Below are 21,145 nucleotides of genomic sequence, written 5' to 3' on the forward strand. Positions count from 1 at the left end.
GGGGCGACTTATGTCTCAAAAGATTGGAGCTTTAGCTAGAGAAGAAGAGCGTAGGCTCGTCACACGTGTTTACCACATCACTTGGAGATATTTACCACGTTTGTCCGTTTTTGTAGTGTTAAGCCACAAATTTAGCAAAATGCCGAAGGTTAAAGCGGAGAAGAAAAGCAGGCAGCATCAAGAGGTTAAAAACCAAGGTACGGTTTCCTTACGGCAGAAGTTAGCGCTAGCATATTTCCTAATGCTAGTAACAATACGAAGTGGGTAATCACGGACTTGCAAATTGATTAACATGACTGATTTTAAGCAAACTTAAGCAATCCTCGTAGGGTTCACGCGCGTGATAAAGAAGAACATAATTTTAGTGAACTGTCATGAGGCAAACATTTTCTGGAGTTTCTTAATTTGCCATAAAAATGCGTGTTAATTATTTCCTACAGTACGACACGAGATTCGTCGTACAATAGGCATATGAAGTAGAGCTATTGCTTAACACAAATTGTACAAATCGCCTGATTTCAGACACATAATATTTGTTCCCAAATTTCGGAGTACGTCAGGAAAGCGAAGGAAAAAAGTGATCTTGTGAAACGATAAGAGAATTTATAAACTAATATTAACCAATCACGTCTTCTTGTGATGTGGTAAAAAAAAATAATCCACCTTTTGAGAATTACTGTAATGAAATATAATGGTTCATTTGTGTGTTGCAGGTATTATGTTCAACACAGGAATTGGTCAGCACATCTTGAAGAATCCTCTTGTTGTTAACAGCGTCATTGAGAAGGTTAGCCTGATGGCAATTTCAATGAATCACTTCAACACGACTGCCCTAATATTTGAAGAGTGAAATCTGCTGGATTTCTTTGATAACTTACCTTTGAGGGAATGCTCTGATGAACTTTCGCATTAATTCATGACTAATGTGGCTTGAGCTGGTAATAATAAAGCTAAAGAGATAAAAATCCAGACTCGTGTGATTTAATGCATTAAAATCCAGTGTCCCTCCTCATTTTCAGGCTGCACTTAGGCCAACAGATGTGGTTTTGGAGGTGGGACCCGGTACTGGTAACATGACGGTGAAACTACTAGAAAAAGCGAAGAAGGTAAGAAAGATTGATTTGAACTCAAAGCTTCTACAAATTGTGCATTGCCATTTAGTCCTGAAGTTGGATTGAACAAATAACACACAAAACTTTGGTGTGTTGCAGGTGGTGGCGTGTGAGTTGGATTGCAGATTGGTGGCGGAACTGCAGAAACGAGTACAATGCACGTGAGTCATTGATCAGCTGTAAATCCTCAAAAAGTCAACGTGTGGTGTAATATAAATGTCACGTCCTCCGACAGACCCATGCAAGCGAAGCTTCAGATTTTAGTCGGGGATGTTTTGAAAACAGACCTGCCCTTCTTTGACGTGTGTGTGGCCAATTTACCGTACCAGGTAAACATTTTTCTTGCATCAATTCTAACTACCTTCTCCAATAAACATGTTTCTTTTTTTAACTGACAGATCTCCTCGCCGTTTGTCTTCAAACTGTTGCTTCACCGCCCTTTCTTCAGGTATAAAACCTCATTTTCAAGTACCTTCGAGTCACGTTTTGCAGCTCATGTGTGTGTGTCTTTTTCAGGTGTGCCGTGTTAATGTTCCAAAGAGAATTCGCCATGCGTCTGGTGGCCCCACCTGGAGATAAACTCTACTGCAGGCTGTCCATCAATACTCAGCTTCTGGCTCGTGTGGACCATCTCATGAAAGTACGTGCAATTCTAGTCAACATTTGACCAAGAAGAAACTGTTGTTGATTTTATTTTTCCCAAACAGGTTGGGAAGAATAATTTCCGTCCTCCTCCAAAAGTTGAGTCCAGTGTTGTGAGGATAGAGCCCAAAAATCCTCCTCCTCCAGTCAACTTCCAGGTCAAGTTTTGTTTTGGAACTCTTACAACATGGGTGTCAAACTTGTTTCTGTCTTGGGACATTTTGTAGATTCGGTTTCCCTCAGAGGGCCGTTATTACAGTGAAACTAAATAAACGTTTCATCGTGTCATCATATTAGCACATATTACACAAAAATTATAATTACCAGCTTGGAAAGATAGTTGCTGTAAAAAGTGGGAAAAAAACCCCATAATTCTTGCAAAATGTTATTTATTACACATGACAAACATTTTGGTACAGATTTTAGCAAGGGTCATGGAAGTTCACAGATATGGTTTGCTTTCACGGGCCACATAAAATGATATGGTGGGCCGGATCTGGGCCCCGAGCCTTGAGTTTGACACCGGTGTTTTACAAGACAAAAGTGGATATTTTAACAATGCATGGCTTCTGTTCAGGAGTGGGATGGCCTGGTCAGAATAGCCTTCGTAAGAAAGAATAAAACCCTCAACGCTGCATTCAAGTGAGTGTGGTTTTTACATTGCAAAACTACCACGTAAACGAGAACTGCTCACAACAAAAATGCTGGATGTAGATTTAGTCATGTAGTCACATTGAATTCTGGAATGTCCAGGTCGACTGCAGTGGAGCAGCTCCTGGAGAAGAACTATAGAATCCACTGCTCTGTGTCCAATGTGGTGAGTTTAATGAAATTGAAACACCGACATGTTTTTCTACTTTTGTGACACGCTGGCTGAAATGATGACACATTGCACGCTTCGTTTTGACAGGAGGTGCCAGCGAACTTTAGCATCAGCAAAAAAGTAGAAAGCATCTTACAAGAGGCTAATTTCAGTGACAAGAGAGCAAGGTCCATGGACATCGATGACTTCATGGTGTAAGTTGAATACTCCCTCATTTTAATATTTCAGATAATCTGCTAAATGGCATTCCTGCAAATCTGAGCTACTGTCTTGACAATCATGTTAAAATGACATCGCTCAGAAAATAGGAGCGACAACTATTTTAATTACATAAGGGGTCCTTGGTTTACGACATCCTCGAGTTATCCTGTTTTGTGTTTACGACACACGTCTAATATATTTAAAGCCTTTTATTGACCTAAGCGGTTTTGGGTCGTAAGCACCGTAAAGGCGTCCTAAGAGGCGTCAGATATGCATTTTTGGACTGTTAGGTCGTCTCTCTTGTAATGCTCCTTCCAGTGTGCAAGCCAACCACAGGAATAAAGGTAAGGAATTGTTTTCTTTTGTTTATTACCTTTCCGACTTCCACCGAAATTCGGTTTACATCGCCACGTAGGAATGAATTGACGTCGTAAACTGAGGATCCCCTGTACATCCAAGAGCATTCTTTCACTGCGTTTAATTCATGAATAGATTTCTTACCCATTGCACATATTTCTACTCCTCAGATTGCTTCATGCGTTCAATGCAGCAGGGATCCACTTTTCCTAAAGGCACACAGCCAGGAAGAAACACCAGTGATTGGTATTCCACAAGTCAAAGACTAAAGTATTTCTTTCATCTAGAGCCCTTTTAGAAATTTCTAATTGTAAATAAAAGATACGTCAAGAACTCATATTGAGTTTCTAATGTCACAGAGCATAATGGACTTGTTTGTAAAGATTAGAGGTATGAAATCCAGGTTCTGAAAGTAGAAACGCTGCCACAATCTGGTTTAGCTAGCTAGCTCCCTGAAGCTCCTTAGGGACATCTTTTCCACTATGCCACAAAACTCAACTTTAGTGTTTTTCACCATTTACATTTATTGTTGTTTTTCCTTTCCAGTTGTTTTTAGAACAAATTGTAACAGGGATGGAAAAAATGCTGACTGTAAGTTTAGAAACTAATGGCACAAATGAAAGTGAGCGACACGTAAAAATGTCTTTCAGGGACACTCGAGGAAGAAGCATTTTGCACTGCTGCGTCTTCCTCATGAGTCAAAAGTGGAATTATGGAGACTGCATTTCAGACGTGACTATATAGTGACAAAAATAATGATGCCTTAACATTAGTGCACATGCAGACTGTACATGTTAGCCGGGGCAACCGTAAATCAAACGCTGGTTTTGTGTGACAAACCATGTCAAAAAACTGTTTGAAAAGTACAAACAAGTATTAAAGAAAATAATTTAAGGAGAATAGTTAAACAACTAAACATTCCCCATGAAAAAACGAAATGAACTATTTCCTTTCCCATGTGTTCTTCCTAAATAACCATAGCAACACAGTCAATTTCGATGAAGAGTCATCATAACAGTTGCAAATGTTTGAGCCTGTTGGGAAGGCCAGTCCTTTTGTTTGTACTTTGACAGACAAACATCCGTCTAGTGGTTCTCTTTCCACCTCTTCAGTCTCACTAAAGAGCACGTGGCCTCTTAGGGTTGATCTGCTTGCTGGCCTTCTCCTCCTCTTGAAGAGCACAGCGGAATGATTTCACTTTATCTAGATGAAAAAAAGGAGAATAAGAGATCGGTGTGAAGAGATATGATGGAAACAGCTTGGATGTGAATCTGCTTCAGTCAAACCTCGGAGCTCAGTGAGGATGTCTATCTTCTGGTCCAGGATCTTCTCCAGCTGAGTGGCATATGATTCTACATCGTAATCCACCTCTTCTGTCATCTTCAAGAGGTCCTTCTCGTCCTCCAGCCACCTAATGGACTCCTGAAAATAGGGAGAATTTTTTTTATTTATTTCTATCATAAAATGAAGCAATTTAAAAGCACTTCAAATTTCTTCAATAGTCTAACCTGGAAAACAGCCCGGTGGTCCTCAAGGACCTGCTCCTCCATCTCCACCAACTGAGAGACAGCCTCGTGGAAGGAGAAGAGCTGAGGAGACACTTCCTCCTCCTGGGAGACATGGCAAAACATACTCAGACTGATGAGTTTCATTTGGATAATCCTGAAACCTTTTTTAATAGTATTTTGGTTGATTATTTAATTTGATTGATAGATGAACAAAGATAAATATCTAAGCAACGAATTAAGTTAAAGTAAATTAGGTGCTCATCTTTATGGTGACTTGGTTGTAATCCGAGGTAAACGTGATGTGCAAACTACACACGACTTACGTTCTGCTCACAGAGCAGCTTGAGGTCATCTCTCTGCGGCGAACTGTTCTGCCATTCCTCGTCTATAAAGTCCAGCTGGTTGACTGTGTGGATGTTGGCACGGCCTCCCTCCATCACCTGGTTGTGGTCCACGGTAAGTTCCTTCACCCTGAACACCAAAGGAACATTGATCTCATCAGTATTGATCATATTTACTGAGCAGTCCCACTTAGAGAAATGTTGGTGGTTGTTTGATGGGGACAGGATGGCGACATTGTAGGAGCAGTGATGTCATGCATGGAGAGGAGTGGCTTGTGCAAAATTCAATTATCTTGCTGGGAGCTTCTCCCTCAGTCACTCATCTATACATTTTCACTCTTTGTGACAAAAATTCGCACCAAACTTACGAGGTTCTTATGTCTTATGGTCATACGTCCACTCAAAGATGTAAGAACAGTAACGTAAAGGAGAATGAAAAGAAAATGTTGCCATTGCAGGCAAAAAAAAAGTCAGACGGTGAATAAAATTGAGTCGCGTGCAGATGAAAGTGGAAAAAGGCTGAAAGATGTGTCCAGCAGTAAAGGGTTGCTGCTGAAACGGAATATAAATCGTGTCTGTAACACACTAAGTGGCCACTGCATTAGGTACACTTGCACAATGGGATCCAATACAAGCCCTGCAGCTCTGTAATGAGTAGTCAAATGTTCATTGGATTTCTTTTTTTCCATTCTATTCTACACTAAATCAATCAAACATTGATTAGATGAGAGGCACAAATACAAGAGGAAGACATTTTCATGAGCCAATTTATGGTGGTGAGAATGAAGCAGGCAGTGTATGTATGCATTGAGTTGATTGGGAGGAAGACTGAGGTGCACCACTCAAAGCTGCACTATATTATGTCAGCTTTACTTGATTTAACTGCCAAACTACATACATAGCAGGCATGCTCTTAATTTTGTTTACTTGATTGTCTAAGGCAGCGAGCGAGACGTTTTAAAAATGAATCTAGCTTTCATGCCGCCCCTAAGTGACAAACTACGGTACGGATTTTTTGATCCAACTCGTATTTGATCTCATTGTGCTACCTCGTGCATACCTGACAAAAGCTCATGCGCGAGTGTTTGTGTAGTGCGGTGCAAGCGCTTGACCTGCCGGGGGGAGTAGCAGCAAAGTCATCGTACTCAAAGGTATTGGTGGGAGAGTGCTCAGTGCGACTCCCCTGACCACCCTGAGAGAAGGGGATGTCTGACGGACTAATCCCAAACTCCTTCACTCTACGCCAGGGCATAGAGGGGCAGCGTGGGAGAGGTGGGAAAGGGAGAGGCAAGAAGAATAAAGGGAAAGAGTCAGATAAGAACCACCAAGAATTAGGAAGCACTTTCACCCGCATCACGAGTAAAGCTCAGCGACCATCTTTGTTAAGGCAACAAGGGATAGGATGTGGCCTTCTAGGACAACAGTTAAACTGTGGAAGGTGAAGATGAGCACCTGTTGGCGTAGCGGAGCGTGTTGAGTGTATTCTCGCAGGACGTCATACCAGGAGAGATTGTTGCAATCTGCCCAAACGAAGACAAAAAAAAGTCAGATACAGACTGTGCGGGGATACATGGAGCCATCAGGATGCAGTACTAATGGACTCACCATGCACGTACGGGAATTTTCACCAATGAAGGAGTCCCGCAGGACCTGGGTGAGTTTACTAGCTCGGAATGGAGTGTGTGGCTTGTTGCGGCCGAGAGCCCTGATGCACTCCTGTAAGAAGATGGAGGGAACAAAGATTATTTGATGTTGAAACATACATACAGACAAGACGCCCATTTGACTTTGCGCAAACCTTGAGGGCCAGCAGGCTTTTGTTGATCTCGGCACCCTCCAGGCGAGTCTGCCGGTCAGAACTTGAAGTATCGGCGCCCCTCTCGTTCCCGGCCAGGTCGATGAGGGAGAACTTGCCGTGAAGCTTGCCTTTCCTCCGAAGAATGATCTGGAACACGGCGTGGCTGCGAGACGAGTGGGCGTTGGCTGATGTCTGTCCCGATGTCCTGGGGAAAGAAGAAAACGATTATGTCCGTGGGTTTGATGAAGTCTATCACACGACCCGACGAACGGTTTCAACTTGCGTACCTGCAGCTGTTGCCCACTTCTATGAGTTTCAGGACATCATCTGTGCACTTAACGTCCTTCTCCTGAAGCCCCACAACCTGCACTTGCTGTTTTCGGTCTTCCAGTACCCTCAGTTTAGTTTTGCGATTCAGGAGGTCAAATACCTTACAAAACATACACAGTGGAGTCGACAGTGATGAGCTCAAACAAAAAGAAAAAAGACAAACCAACGTTGTTTTATCCTCACCTTTCCACTGTAGATTTCAAAAAAGGTTGCATACACTTGTAGCTCTAATTTCTTGTAATTGGGTTTCTTCAACATGAGAAATACATCCCGGGCTGGACATAAAAACTTTTGTTGAAAGCCAAAATACCTGTAGATGCTTTTTAAACGTTAACCCGTGGCCTTTGTCTTACCAGCCAATGCATAAATTCCTTTAGAGCAGTCTTGGTTCTTCCCAGAAAAATCACCACCCATTGTCTAAAATAAAGAAGTTTTAGGAATTAAAAAAAAAAAAAAGTATTTTTATTTGAACTTGCCATCTCCGTGAAAAGCTACTCACATGAGTTTTACCACTTCCTGTTTGCCCATAGGCAAAGCACGTGGCCATGCCCCTCTCAAAGATGGTCTCCACTAACGGTCTGGCAGTGAACCTTCAGAGACGAGATCATACAGCCGCTTCATAATAGTTTCCATCAATTGAAATTCAGACGCAGGACAAGCAGTGGCAAAGAAACTCAACCAACCTGTAAACCATCTCATTGGCGGTGGCGTCGTCAAAGGCGTAGTCGAAGCGGAAGGTTTGGTTCTCCAGGAAGCGAGTCAGGTCTACCTTCTGTTTAGGTTCGTGGACCATCACCACGTCCTTACTGGGGATGGTTATCACATCTAAATCCTTCATGGTGAGCTCTGAAACAGAAACCAAGAATTAGTCACCCAATCAACACAGCAGCTAAGATTTGAATCAACGCACCTTTTCTATTCAGCGGACGTTTCCTCACACATACGCATATTCGATGTTCTTCGATCTGAGTGCCGCAATGTTAAAATGTTACGTTGATGAGTGTGGGGGGTGGGGTCAAGTACTCTACATTAAGTCAAGAAGTAATGCTTTCTCCTCACCAGATCTGCTGAGGTCAGAGGTCGGTAGTCTAGACTTGCACGGAAATCTCGAATCATGCACATGATCTCATAATTAGGAATGGTGGTGTCCACCTCCTGCGAGAAGATTTGGAGAGACAAGATGAGGTTGTACCTTACGTGATTGTTGACATGACTTTGTCGCCATCCGTATACCTGAGCCCTCTTTTCCCGCAGCTCCTGCTGCTGAAGCCGACGCTTCTCCCTTTTCTCCTGCAGTTTCTCCACCTCCTTCACACAGTTTGACTTCCTCCGAGCTGCCAAGAGAGGAACGAAAACCTTTAGGTTTCTCGTGACAATAGTAATATTGGTCAAGCAGCGCTCTCTTAGCACCGCCCTCAGTCAAAATTTGCCACTTCCTCTTTGCTAGGTGTATGTATTCATGTTTTCAAGATGGCCACCATGTTCCTTTGCATTGAAATGTGTGTGATGTACACGAAACGGACCAAACAGTCCCTCCTCACAGGCTGGTCTTGTTGGATGACATTTTCTGTTTCCGACTTTCAACAGTCTGTTCCGATATGACGGAGAGCACAAAGCGATGATTTCGATTGCTGCGTAATTAGGCGATGTTCAAACCTCCATCTGTGTTTCAGGCCATCTCACTCTACACTTTTCCTCAAGATTCGGCTCATCTGACTCTACTTGCTGTACTTAGTATGATTAAGGTTACAAAGGAATGAACTAGTCATTTAAACATGACAATTTGAAGAGGTAAAATGAAAGCAATGGCCCTGGTTCTGCTGCAAAGCACACCTTGCCCCTCCAAAGAAAGCACTATCATAACGTAGGCCTGGCCTCCTGCTATCTCCAGTTCCAAAGAAGAGAGACTACCAGATCAGTGGGATGGATAATCTCCCTCTAATCTAGGAGGAATTAATGAGCCAGGTCAGCACCAAGACAAAGAAGTCAATCGGGGAAGCGGCACCATAATCAGAGGCTGTCACTGAGGCAGTAGGTGACGGAAAAGGGAGCTTTCCGAAAAGATGAACACCAAGCTGCAGGAAAAAACATTTGTTTGCTTCATGTGGCCAGAAGATTCTGTGCCAGAGGCAAAAAGACGGATCAATGAAGAAGCAAAATGCTTTTTAAACTGTGTGGCCACAATTCCTCCCTGCAAGGTTGATTTGTATCTGAGCTACATCACCAACACAAGGCTCCAAACGGCCAACTTCTATTGGGAACTATCATACAACAACCAAAAGGCATTGAGGGCAATAAATAGGTGATACATACAAAGTTGTCCAATCTCCTTTCTGGTTAGCGGCGGGTGTAAAGATTCTGGAATAAACGTGGTCAACAAAGATAACATATTCAAACTGCACCATGGGGCTTACTTTTCGACAACAAAAACACCGGTCGGGGTAACCGTGCAGGTGTTTCGAACAAAGTAAGCTTCCTGAAAAGCCATACATGGTAGTGAACGGTAAGGTGAGAACGTGAACGTTACCATTCTGCAGCTGCTGCTGTGTGGGAGCCTGGGGGGGCTGCGCCTGCTGCAATAGAGGGACCACTGTTGACTCAGCATGTTGAGACGGATGGAGTCGGGCCTGAGTCGGAATTACTGCAAACCGACAAAAAGAAAAATCAAACATACAAAACTGTTCAGCCAACAAAGGATACCGCTATTTTTATTTTTTGGACTCAAAAATTTGACAATTATACTTGTATTGGAATTTGGAATTGTATTTTTCTCAATCTGCACCCCTATTGCACATGTTGTAGATTCCCTGATTTTTTTTTTTTTATTTAAAAAAAAAGGAGGTTCTTGCAGATGTTTGATGGCTATCTAACCTACTCGATTATTAATAGTGCTGTTTTTCTCAATTCTTTTGGTTTAGATTGTAGAAGGTCTCACCAATATGTCGTTATTTGTGCCTCCATCATATCATTAACTTTATTTGAGAATAGCAAAATATGAAACTCACATTATCAACTCCAACTACAAAATAACTGTTGAATTTGTCTTGGCAGTTTTTCCCCCGTCTGAAACAAACCTCTACTGTCCCTGGATGGAGTGTCAATCTTCGAAGGTGCTATCGTCCCACGATTCTGCAAAACGAAAGCAACCCTCATCAGTGAGCTATCACATTGTTTATGTCTAATCTAAACTATTTGTATCCTCTTCTGTATTCCTCGTTTACTACCCTAATTACAAAGCTAGTCAACTGTAGTTACAACCAGTGAGACAAGATTAGTGCTGATTAGAGAGCGCAGGCCTCTTTTAATCACGTTGGGTGTTAGTGACTGTCAATTTAACTAAATGCTTTGTCAAGCTGTGCATCTTTTGTTCAAATCAGACAGTGAAGCAAGATGTAGTGTACGCTTACGTGATCATGAGATGCCCATGACTTTGCTCTGATGTTTAATTAGAGCTGTGTATAACCCAAGATGATTAAATACATTCTGGTAATCAGACATATTAATAATTCAAATCCACTCAAAGTAGGACTCGACTGTAATCACTGGGACAAAGAGTACGTTGTGGCATTAGGCTGTCTTCAATGTTTTTATATAAATCGATATGGAGACCAGCACGGAAACTCACCTTTGCTATTTTATTGACCTTCACACCGGTTATCGGAGGAGGAGTCTCTGGACTCTGGACAATCTCTTCGTCTGGACCCACATCTGGGTTAAGTGTAAATATACTCTCCAAATCAATCTGCCCGGTAACAGAACAGAGGACAATTCCGAGTCAATTACGCCGAGGCTTCGAAAGCCAACCTTGGCTCGACAATAAGTGTCTCTTTCTGGATTTAGTTCATGCGGTTTAGTTGCGTAATCATCAACACTCTTGACATCCTTTAATGAAATATTCAGAGCTTTAGAAACCAGGGCCTATGTCGCTGCTGGAGCCTTGAGCAGTAATGAATGGTGGTTTACCTCTTTCCCTTTTGTGTCTCCGTGCTCTATCCATTCCACCGTGACGCTCTCGTTGTCCTCGTTCAGGGACGTCACCATCGCCTCGTGTATGCGTCCTGCCCAAGCGTTATGGATAAAAACGTCAGAAAGATGGCGCCAATTTGCAGAAGTTTCAAGATTTTTTGAAACACTGTTTTAAACAAGAAACAACCAAATGTGACAAAGATTCCCAATATGATATTTTATTGCTATTTTTAGACAGATTGGACATGTTATAATTAATGGGAGTTGTCCTCTTGCCATTTTTTCATAACCATGACTTTTCACCATTGAACAAAACTGGCCTAGGAATAAACCACAGTTGCAGGAATGCTGCATTCATGAGAAGACAACGACACACGATAAGATCTCAAACGGCTGAATGCTCAATAGAAGACATTGTGAGCACGCCCTAAATCTTCTTTCAAATTAAAAACTACAATAAAGGACTTAATGTAGGTGTGTGCCCGATGTATGAGTGATTTTATACTGTGCAGTACAGAAGTTACTCAACTGGTTAAACCAGTGGTGTCACACACAGAGGGGGGGGGGTATACAACGCATGAATAAAGATTTATTGAACCAATAAGTACAAAACTAAACCTTTATTGAACATAAATGTGAATCAAATATAATTCCAAAACAAATCTTAATTCAAAATATAAACATGTTCCAAAAAAATGATTTTCAGTAAAGACGGAAAACAAATTAAAAATTTCATGAGTTTTCTATCCTCGGTTGGGATGTTTAATACCACTTTTTCCCCCCCAAACGAATACCAGTACTAGTGTTCACTCTGAGTACAACATGTGTTACGGAAGATACACAAAAAGGTCTCACTGAGAACAAAAGAGTCAGCTGTTATTTGCTCCAACTTGCTTCGCGGGCCAAACCACACATAGATCCGCATGAGAACTGGATGTAATTGCGAACCAGGCCAGATGTGGCCCGCGGCCTGCAAGTTTGACAGTTAGGCTGTGTCTCATTGTAATCATGACGCTTACGTATGTAACACGCACGACTACGGTTGCTCCTGCTTCAATTAACTTTGGCATGCAAGTCTTTGTAATTCCACTGACGGCATTCTTTCAAAAGTCGGTCATCCCGAGATTGATTTTATGATGGGGGGGGGGGGGAGCGATACCGTCTTCATAAAATTCCTCTGCAGGTGTTTATGTAAATGCAAATATAGGTCACGCCAGCTACGACTGTTCTTCACTACGCATGGGCAAGCATACTATAAACTTCCACATTTTTCAGAATGGTGACACATTGTACTCCAAAAGTCTTCCCAGAAAAGAAAAAGTCTAAGGGGTTATATAAAAAATCTCAAGAAAAATGTACATTTTCTTCCATTCATACCGCCATGAGCTACACTGCTACATCACACACTTGGTTCTGTCACAGCAGATAATCTGAAAGAACCCATTGTGTCCACTGTGTCCCACTTTAATATAAAAAAACAGGCTGATACTTCCCAGTCGTTGAAGGCGATGTACCCACCTCTGTTACGACAAAAAGCTCATCATTTTAGGTGTCTATCAATAGAACGAGGGAAACTCGTTAATCACCAACATGTTTCGTTTTACGCTGTTATAAGTTAAATTGTAGTTGTCAAGAGGAAATATGTATTTTAAAAAAGCCCAGGAGCTGGTGTCAGAATTAAGGATGCTGACAGATGGGGTGGTGGCCTGAATCTGGTGAGAATCTGCACGAGTCTCACATCACCCCCCCGCTGAGAGGAAAATCCCTATTCTGGATGCAAAACCAGCCAACTGAGAACTGCGTGGACTCAAGTCGTTTTGCTCCACACCACCGCTTTTACATTTTAGGACAGATTGCGAGAACATGTCACTGCACTATTACTTGCACAGCACAGGAGATGGTTTTAGGATTAGATGAACAAAAAAAATGTGCCAACATATCAGTGCCACTAAAAGTGCTGATGACACATTTCTAGTTTAAAAAACAACAACTTTCTGTTTCTTCATATTTTCCGCCACATCTCGATCACAGAAAGTTACACACAGAGACCCAGTTTAATGCAACAATGTTTCGGGGGTTTTAATAACAGCCCCTCTGACATTTTTCGTTTAAGAATAACATAGGGGTTAAAGATAAAATGCTCTTCTTGTGGGCCAACATGGGCTCTGCGCCGTAGGTGCCCAGCCTCAGCCAGTGGCAGTACATCTGTAGTAAATAATCAAATCTATGGACCACGATTTTAAGAAAACAGTACGACTTTGATGTTGTAGTTGGGCACTGGGTTTCCATAGCAACTGCCATTTACAAGGTCGAGATCCGCCATTAACGCTCGAGCCAAGTAAACCGAATTGGAAAAATACATTTTCAAGGAGACTCGCACGGTTAATACTTGACACAACATTGACGACATCCCGTTTCGGATCTCCAGGAAGGAAGCCGGTCACGTTAGCATTAGCCATTAAGCTAATCCCCTCGTTAATGCTGCGCAATGAAGCGCTCCCGAGTTAGGTTGGAAAGGTGTTTTTAATAAAACACGTTGAAAACGCAAATATATGGTGGTTGATATTCACATGGTGCAAGATCCTCATGTTAACGTGATGATGGAACGAATCAAAGTGAGAACGCCGTGCTGATCAAGAAAAATGAATCAAAATCGCAAATGAATGAGACTTTGGGGGGGGGGGGGGTCATGTCACATCCAAGCACGTTGGCATTTCATTGCCAGCGAACGTTATTCATCAGAAAGAACCCGAAAGAGCAGCACCACAGCAACAAAGCTCCCCTAACAACTTGCGCTCGACACTGCGACGAAGACAAGAGCAACTCGCCTCAGACTTACCATCACTGCGCTTTATTTCCACATACGTGCCGACGACAAGCTTCCCAAACGCCACAGCCATTCTACATTCCCTGTACTAAATAAAAAAAAATAAACGGGTAAAAAGCTCCTAAGCGAGGTCGGAGAAGCAGCCGAAGGGAAAGAGAGGAGGCGAATAGCGAGGAGACTCCCTGCAGAAGCTCCAGCTCACAGGCCAGTTCCGGTGCAGCGTCGATGTACTTCCTGTCACAAACCGGAAGTAAACAAAGACTCGGCTGTCGGGGTTGGCTCGCACTAGTTTCGGCACGACGACGCACGATGCTAAGTGACTGATGTGATTTTTCTAAAGTGGCGTACTTTGTGAAATGACGTGAAGTGATTGATTGTTTCATCACTTTGATACACTCATCAGAGCGAGTTACGAATTTTGACAAGCGTCACAAGCTGGTTTTATTTTATTTTTTTATTCTAGTTAGCGTTTATGGTGTGGTAAAAGCCACCCGTCATCATGTACTGCGCCTGTTTCTGAACTGACCTAATTTCATAATGTGCGAGAAAGAGCATTGGTCTGTATCCATGACTTGTTTACAATGTTTAATAATCGAATTGAATTTTATTTCCCGTCACATGGCCATTTTTTTTCAGATTACAACCAATAATAAAACAGATAACACAAATAGAAATATCCAAAACAATTACAATAATCATAATAAAAACGGGGTAAAATAGGGGAAGAAGGACAACTAGTATGTCATGGACCAGAATGCCAGCCTTACGGTATATATAATGCAGTATGAAAAAAATGTGATGAACAAAATCCAGACACATTATTTCAACAAAAGTAGTAATCCTTTAATATTTGGGGTTGGAGCACATTCTGCCTCGCAGTTCAGAGGTGATGGGTTTGATTTTAGCCTTCCTGTGAGGAGTTTGCATGTGCACCCCATGCCTGCATGGGTTTTCTGTAGCTACTCCTTGAGGATAAGCAGAAAATTAATGAATATTTGGGTCTTCATTATAAAATAAACACACAATTCAGGGCCACTAATTATTTACTCACAAATGTGCCAGTTACCATATGATATGATTCTTGTTAAAATCGCTGCAAACTCGACTTTGAATCAAGGATTATTTACTGAACTAATGTCTAAGTCAATACACTGTTATCACAATGGCTCACACTGAAATCTTACTCAATGCAATTTCCCAAATGCAAAGACAAACATCTTAAATAAGTTACTACAGAAAAATATCAACACATTAACCCTTATCACCCTCATAGCTGACTCCCCCCTCCACTTTCAGAGGCTCGAGATTGTTCTTTTTCTAGAAGCTACCAGGTTACTCTGGGGGTCCTCCAGCTGTCACCCCCCACCCCAACACACTTGCATCAGGCTTTGCTACAAAGTTCTCAGCTGTCTGTGCCCTAAATAAACCTTATCAGGAGGAGACCACTTTTGAGAGCAGGGTTGAATTTGTCACATATACATTTAATTATTTGCTTTACTTTAAAATCCCTTCAGTATTATTTTCTGCAGCACAAGTAATCTTAAAAGTTGAAGAGAATCCTGTAATTTTTGTTGATTTGTTTTTTTTTCTTAGGGGAGGTTGTGTCTTGGTCTCTCCCCCCACCACCCTCCATCATTCATGAATGGGCCACCGTGAGTTGTCCCGCCTCACTGTGTTGACAAATATAAATGGGCCTCTCAGTGGAGGCGGTTACAGATATACGGTGTCAATCTCATCCGACTGAAGTTCTGGGAACGGCAATTGGAGGAAATATTGACTTTAAAGAGGAACAACATAAAGGGTATTGTATATGTTTTGTTTGCTCTCGTGTGTGTGTAAAGGCAGAACAGTAGTGCAAGAGGTGTGAGTGTCTGTCCATTAGCAAAGCAGCATTTGTTGCACTGCTCACGGCACCGTGCCCAAAAAAGGCCTGAGAGGAGGCCATTTAAAGTTACAGATAGCATGTGCATGAGATAACATGTGCTTAGCCATTACTACCCAAGACCCAGGCCAGCAGGCCACTGATTGCAAACGATGGTGAGAATCAACACATTCAATTAATAGATTAAATTGGTCAATTTTTGTACGTATGCAATTGATTGCTGACTATTGAACTGAATTATGGAATGCGTGATGATCTGATTGTATCCCTGGTGTTTTTTTTCCCTCATAGATGGGAGATCCAATCCAGTTAAAAGATGAGGGAAACAAACATTTCCAAGCAGGAGATATTGACAAGGCTATTGAGTGTTACACCAAAGCAATCAATTTGTCTAAGGACAAAAACTTGCTGGCTGTTATTCACAGAAACAGATCTGCCTGCTATCTAAAAAAGGTAAGGACCTTAATTGTAACACTGTATTTGCAAATCAATCTTACCAACGTGATTGTTTTAACAGGAAAACTATTCCGGCGCAGCCACGGACGCATCCAAAGGTATCGAATCGTAACAAGTAATCAGCCCCAAAAAATGACCCAAACCCATTGAAACTTTGTCCTGTGTTAATTTTATCCAGCTATTGATGTTGATGCAGCTGATATCAAAGCCTTGTACAGGCGCTGCCAAGCTCTGGAGAAGCTTGGAAAACTCGACATGGCCTTTAAAGATGTACAGAGATGTGCGACCATTGAACCCAAGAACAAAACTTTCCTGGAGACTCTCCGCCGGTTAGGGGCTGAAATCCAGACAAAGGTCAGATTTGAATAGAGCACATACGCATGGAGAAATTTAAACTCACTGTTAGATAACGATATAACTGCAAACGGTTTATTATTTGAATAGTGCATTTTTAGTAGTGTGTGTACATCTTGTCCAAACACACAATCAAAGATTCATTTCTATCTGTGGTTCATATTCACAGCTCAAAACAACATTCTCCACCGATTCAAGGGTACAAAACATGTTTGATATTCTACTTGATGAAGAAATGGAAAAGGACAAGAAGGAGAAGGTGGATTTTTTTTTGCTGTTAGCCAAATATACAACCCATAAACATAAGATTCTATCTTTCGATTGCATCACATTACACTTATTGTACTGTATATGTATTTTTTTTTATGTGAAGGCTGCCAACAACCTGATTGTACTATCCAGAGAGGATGCAGGAGCAGAGAGAATCTTCCAGAACAATGGCGTGCCTCTGCTCCTCAACATGATCGAGACAGGAAAACCAGAGATGATCCTGGCTGCTATTCGTACTCTTTCGGGAATGTGCACAGGACATAAAGCTCGGGTTAGGATTACATATTAGATGAATAGTGTACATGTGCACATGCATACTTTGCTGACAGTTTGAAAATAAGATTATTGTCTTCACTTAACAGGCAATGGCCATTATTCACATGGTGGGCATTGATAAATTGTGCAGCATTATGGCGCTTGACAATGAGGAGATTGCTCTGGCAACATGCAATCTTTTCCAATGCATCAACGACTCCCTCACAGGCGGGGATAAAAGAGAATATGGGAAAGAAGAGTCCTTGGTTTTGGGTGAGATTTCATTCATAACTTTTATCTATAGATGATGTTGTTGATGACTGCTAATACAATTCGATTGGCATCTCGATCTTTGGTTTTCTTCCCAGATGCCGCCAAGGACCTGAAGACCATCCTCCTGTCTTTGCTGGAGATGGTGAGCAGTAAAAAGGTGTCTGGCCACGGCAGAGACCAGGCGCTGAACCTCCTGAGCAAGAACGTCCCTCGCAAAGGGAAAAAAGACCCTGACAACTCAAGGACCCTCTTCACTATCGATCACGGTGAGGCAGAAGAAATCTTTGAGATAAACAAAACGTGACATCTATTTCTTTCGTTGTTTTATTTTTGTCAGGTCTGAAGAAGATCCTGAAGGTGTGCGGTCAGGTTTCTGAACTGCCCGACCAGTTGCCCTTGACTGATAACACACAGCTCATTGCCAGTGTACTCCTCAACCGGCTTTATGATGACCTCACGTGTGACCCAGAGAGAAACAACTTCAGGGACGTTTGTGATGAGTACATAAAGTATGCCCATGAAATCCCTCTCATCATTTCAGACACCAACAAGGTGAATGTTTTTTGCCTCTACTAACATCTCTTCCCTTCTCCCACAGATCCAAAATTGACCCTAACGACATGGACAAAACAATTCACGCCATCAACGTGATTTCCGGGCTGCTGCAAGGTCCTTTTGAAGTCGGGAACGCCTTGGTCGGAAGTCAAGGCATCATGGAGATGATGGTGGCGCTGTGCGGTTCTGAACGTGAGGTGGACCAGATGGTCGCCGTGGAGGCTCTCATCCACGCCTCGACGAAGATGAGCCGCGCTAGTTTTATCATAACAAATGGCGTGTCACTGCTTAAGGACATCTATAAGAAGACCAAAAATGAGAAGATTAAAATACGCTCGCTGGTGGTGAGTGTATCCTAGCTTGAGAGCTGTCGAGAAACACCATTACTAGAAAATGTGCAATTTCTGCAGAAATGTTCAAATTTGAAAGTAATACGTGAGAATTAAATTGATTGAATACAACGAGTTCATTCCTTTTGTATTTTCTGTTCCAGTACTTATTCGTACTAATTTCCATCTCCTCCACAGGGTCTCTGCAAACTTGGCTCTGCAGGAGGTGATGACTACAGTTTAAGACAGTTTGCTGAGGGCTCCACAGAGAAGTTAGCTAAGCAGTGCAGAAAGTGAGATTTTACACACATATCCAAGTTATGAAAGTAAAGAATGTTAAAAGTTTAATTTTTGTTTCTTTTTCCACTAAAGTTGAATTCAGATCACACAGTCATTGTTGTCTCTTCTAGGTGGCTTTGCAATCCTATGATCGATGCCAAAACAAGGAAATGGGCCATCGAGGGTTTGGCTTACCTAACGAATGATGCCGATGTCAAAGATGACTTTGTTGAGGACGAGCAGGCATTAAAAGCCATGTTTGACCTGGCCAAGGTTGAACAATGACAAATTAGATTACAATGTTAACTCGCGATAACTTGCTTTCTTTTTATTTCAGTCGAAAGATAAGACCATCATATACGCAGTGGCTTGCACTTTGGTTAACTGCACCAACACCTATGAGAAGAAAGAAATCATCCCCGAGCTGGTACAGTTGGCAAAGTTCTCAAAACAGCACGTGCCTGAGCAGCACCCCAAGGTACAACAATCTGGTGGACCACAATACCTGCACACACTCGTTATATTCAAACTCGCAACTGATTACAGGACAAGAAGGACTTTATTGACAAGCGAGTGAAGAGGCTTCTCAAGGCTGGAGTCACATCTGCTCTTGCTGTAATGGTCAAAGCAGACAATTCCATTCTGACAGACCAGACCAAGGAGATGCTCTCAAGGTATGAAACGAAACAATACTCGAAAGCGATGTGCGCTACTAAATTGGATTTCATATGACTCTGGTGTTGTGTGGATATATAAAGACATTAAACATCATGAGAAAATGACTACCATTGTTCCCTAACAACAAAAGAGGTATCAGCGTTTCAGATTTTCTTTTTCTTTTGTCTTAAGAGTTTACTTGGCATTGTCTGACGACCCCAAAGATCGTGGTGTCATTGTTGCCCAGGGCGGAGGAAAGGTGAGTTTGATTTTTGTCTGGTCAATGTCGAAAATTCAGCATTGTGTTAATGCTCCTAAAGAACACACACACGGTTTTGTTTTGGCTCTGCCCTCAGGCTTTGATCCCTCTGGCTCTGGAAGGGACAGATGCTGGGAAAGTAAAAGCCGGTCACGCGCTCGCCAGAATTGCAGCCATTTCAAACCCAGAGATCGCCTTTCCCGGTGAAAGAGTAAGGAAGAGATTAAGACAATGACTCTTGGTGAAGTCTTTTCACATGATCTTAACCAGTCTTCCTTTCTGTCATTCCGCTCAGGTGTATGAGGTGGTGAGGCCTTTAGTCAACCTTCTTCACACAGACAGAGAGGGAATCCAAAATTTCGAGGCTCTACGAGGCCTCACTAATTTTGCAGGTTTCAGTGATAAACTACGGTATTGCCCTTAACCACCACCATTATGTCATATTATTGCACACATGACCTGATTTCAGTTTTCATATATCTTACCTTTGTTTGTATTATGACATTTTCAGGACAAAGATCGTGAAAGAGAACGCGCTACCCGATATTGAGAGCTACATGTTTGAAGAAAACGAGCAGATCAGACAAGCTGCCACTGAATGCATGTGCAACCTGGTGACATGTAAAGCTGTAAGAACACAAGGAGATAATAACAAACAAGAGAAGTTAATGGGACATTTGCACGTTTACCGTACAAGTAATACATATTCATATTGTAGGTCCAAGAGCGCTACATGGAAGATGGAAATGATAAGCTGAAGTTGCTGGTACTACTTTGTGGGGAAGATGACGACAAGCTGCAGATTGCCGCAGCCGGAGCCCTGGCTATGCTAACTGCTGCTCAGAAGAAGCTCTGCACCAAGATGACCCTCGTGGTACGTATCCCAAGTGGTTCATCAGAGACATACTGTACATGTCACACCATTTATGCACTATCACGAAACAAATGTTTTGTCAACAGACCGCCCAGTGGCTTGAGATCCTCCAGAGATTGTGTCTACACAACAACCCAATGGTCCAGCACCGAGGCCTCGTGACAGTGTACAACATGCTCAACTCAGACGACAGCGACCTGGCCAAGAAACTGATTGAGAGCGAACTGCTGGAAATTATTTCGGTGATCGGCAAGGCAGAAGACAATCCCAAAAGGCAGGATGTGATCGATGTCGCACGGGAATGTCTGGTCAAAGCTATGGACCTGGGTCTAATCAAACCCTTCACCACCCCTTCTTAAACACTGGCTATGAACACACAATAGATGTTATTCTTTCTCTCCTGTGTTTGTTTTGATGAGCCTTTTCCATATAGAAGTTATCACTGGATGATTAATATGGAAAAATAATGCATAAATTATTAACAAATACACAGGTTTGCTGATGTTTAAACTTTATAACCTTCAAAATCATACTGGCTTTTTGATTTTTCTTTTTTTTATTTGACATTTTTGTTCTTGTGGATCCCAGGGGAAATTCAGGATACAGGTAGAGTTCAACTTCTGATTGTATGGTCCACACACAAAATATCTGACAAGACATGACAATCCCAACAATTTGTTTTATTGTGTTTGAATCGTATTCGATTAAACTATTGACTTTTCTCATTTGACTTACTCATACATGTGACGGCATCTAGAGTAGAGTGCATTTTTTAAAAACTTTTCATGCATAGTAAG

The 21,145-nt window shown here is 42.1% G+C and overlaps 3 protein-coding genes across 7 annotated transcripts; 2 read left to right on the forward strand and 1 right to left on the reverse strand.

The window, feature by feature from the left end:
- The first annotated feature begins 33 nt into the window (after window positions 1–33).
- dimt1l (DIM1 dimethyladenosine transferase 1-like (S. cerevisiae)) lies at window positions 34–3,472 on the forward strand. Its single transcript, XM_061279367.1, has 12 exons — window positions 34–197; window positions 714–787; window positions 1,020–1,106; window positions 1,212–1,273; window positions 1,348–1,441; window positions 1,511–1,560; window positions 1,629–1,752; window positions 1,820–1,912; window positions 2,332–2,396; window positions 2,508–2,571; window positions 2,665–2,771; window positions 3,306–3,472. The coding sequence occupies exons 1-12, from the start codon at window positions 140–142 to the stop codon at window positions 3,346–3,348; spliced, it is 921 nt and encodes a 306-aa protein (XP_061135351.1). The 5' UTR covers window positions 34–139; the 3' UTR covers window positions 3,349–3,472.
- Window positions 2,127–14,128, reverse strand: LOC133154549 (kinesin-like protein KIF2A). 2 transcript variants are annotated; one of them, XM_061279362.1, is made up of 22 exons: window positions 13,918–14,128; window positions 11,076–11,170; window positions 10,738–10,854; window positions 10,187–10,241; window positions 9,640–9,753; window positions 9,426–9,470; window positions 8,346–8,446; window positions 8,172–8,267; window positions 8,023–8,077; window positions 7,796–7,958; window positions 7,612–7,702; window positions 7,466–7,529; window positions 7,296–7,387; window positions 7,070–7,212; window positions 6,783–6,987; window positions 6,590–6,700; window positions 6,437–6,504; window positions 6,097–6,222; window positions 4,967–5,114; window positions 4,644–4,745; window positions 4,422–4,557; window positions 2,127–4,338 (listed from the first exon to the last, which is right to left on the reverse strand). In XM_061279362.1, exons 1-22 carry the CDS (start codon window positions 13,976–13,978, stop codon window positions 4,253–4,255), a joined length of 2,274 nt encoding a protein of 757 aa, XP_061135346.1. In that variant the 5' UTR covers window positions 13,979–14,128; the 3' UTR covers window positions 2,127–4,252. The 2 variants fall into 2 exon arrangements, with proteins under 2 accessions (XP_061135346.1, XP_061135345.1); XM_061279361.1 differs by lacking the exons at window positions 6,097–6,222; window positions 9,426–9,470 and having other exon boundaries at window positions 13,918–14,126.
- Window positions 14,129–14,142: 14 nt separating this feature from the next.
- On the forward strand, window positions 14,143–21,069 carry unc45b (unc-45 myosin chaperone B). Of its 4 annotated transcripts, none has more exons than XM_061279360.1 (21): window positions 14,143–14,462; window positions 15,499–15,557; window positions 16,079–16,240; window positions 16,305–16,341; window positions 16,422–16,597; window positions 16,767–16,856; window positions 16,971–17,138; window positions 17,230–17,395; window positions 17,491–17,661; window positions 17,733–17,904; window positions 17,994–18,294; window positions 18,478–18,572; window positions 18,690–18,831; window positions 18,896–19,036; window positions 19,105–19,232; window positions 19,408–19,474; window positions 19,572–19,685; window positions 19,770–19,885; window positions 19,986–20,103; window positions 20,193–20,348; window positions 20,435–21,069. In XM_061279360.1, exons 3-21 carry the CDS (start codon window positions 16,079–16,081, stop codon window positions 20,705–20,707), a joined length of 2,793 nt encoding a protein of 930 aa, XP_061135344.1. In that variant the 5' UTR covers window positions 14,143–14,462; window positions 15,499–15,557; the 3' UTR covers window positions 20,708–21,069. The 4 variants fall into 4 exon arrangements, with proteins under 4 accessions (XP_061135344.1, XP_061135341.1, XP_061135343.1 ...); XM_061279357.1 differs by having other exon boundaries at window positions 14,200–14,221; XM_061279359.1 differs by lacking the exons at window positions 14,143–14,462; window positions 15,499–15,557 and adding an exon at window positions 15,564–15,706.
- The last annotated feature ends 76 nt before the right edge of the window (window positions 21,070–21,145 follow it).

The sequence above is a fragment of the Syngnathus typhle genome, linkage group LG5, assembly GCF_033458585.1.
Source record: "Syngnathus typhle isolate RoL2023-S1 ecotype Sweden linkage group LG5, RoL_Styp_1.0, whole genome shotgun sequence".
Lineage (NCBI taxonomy): Eukaryota > Metazoa > Chordata > Actinopteri > Syngnathiformes > Syngnathidae > Syngnathus > Syngnathus typhle.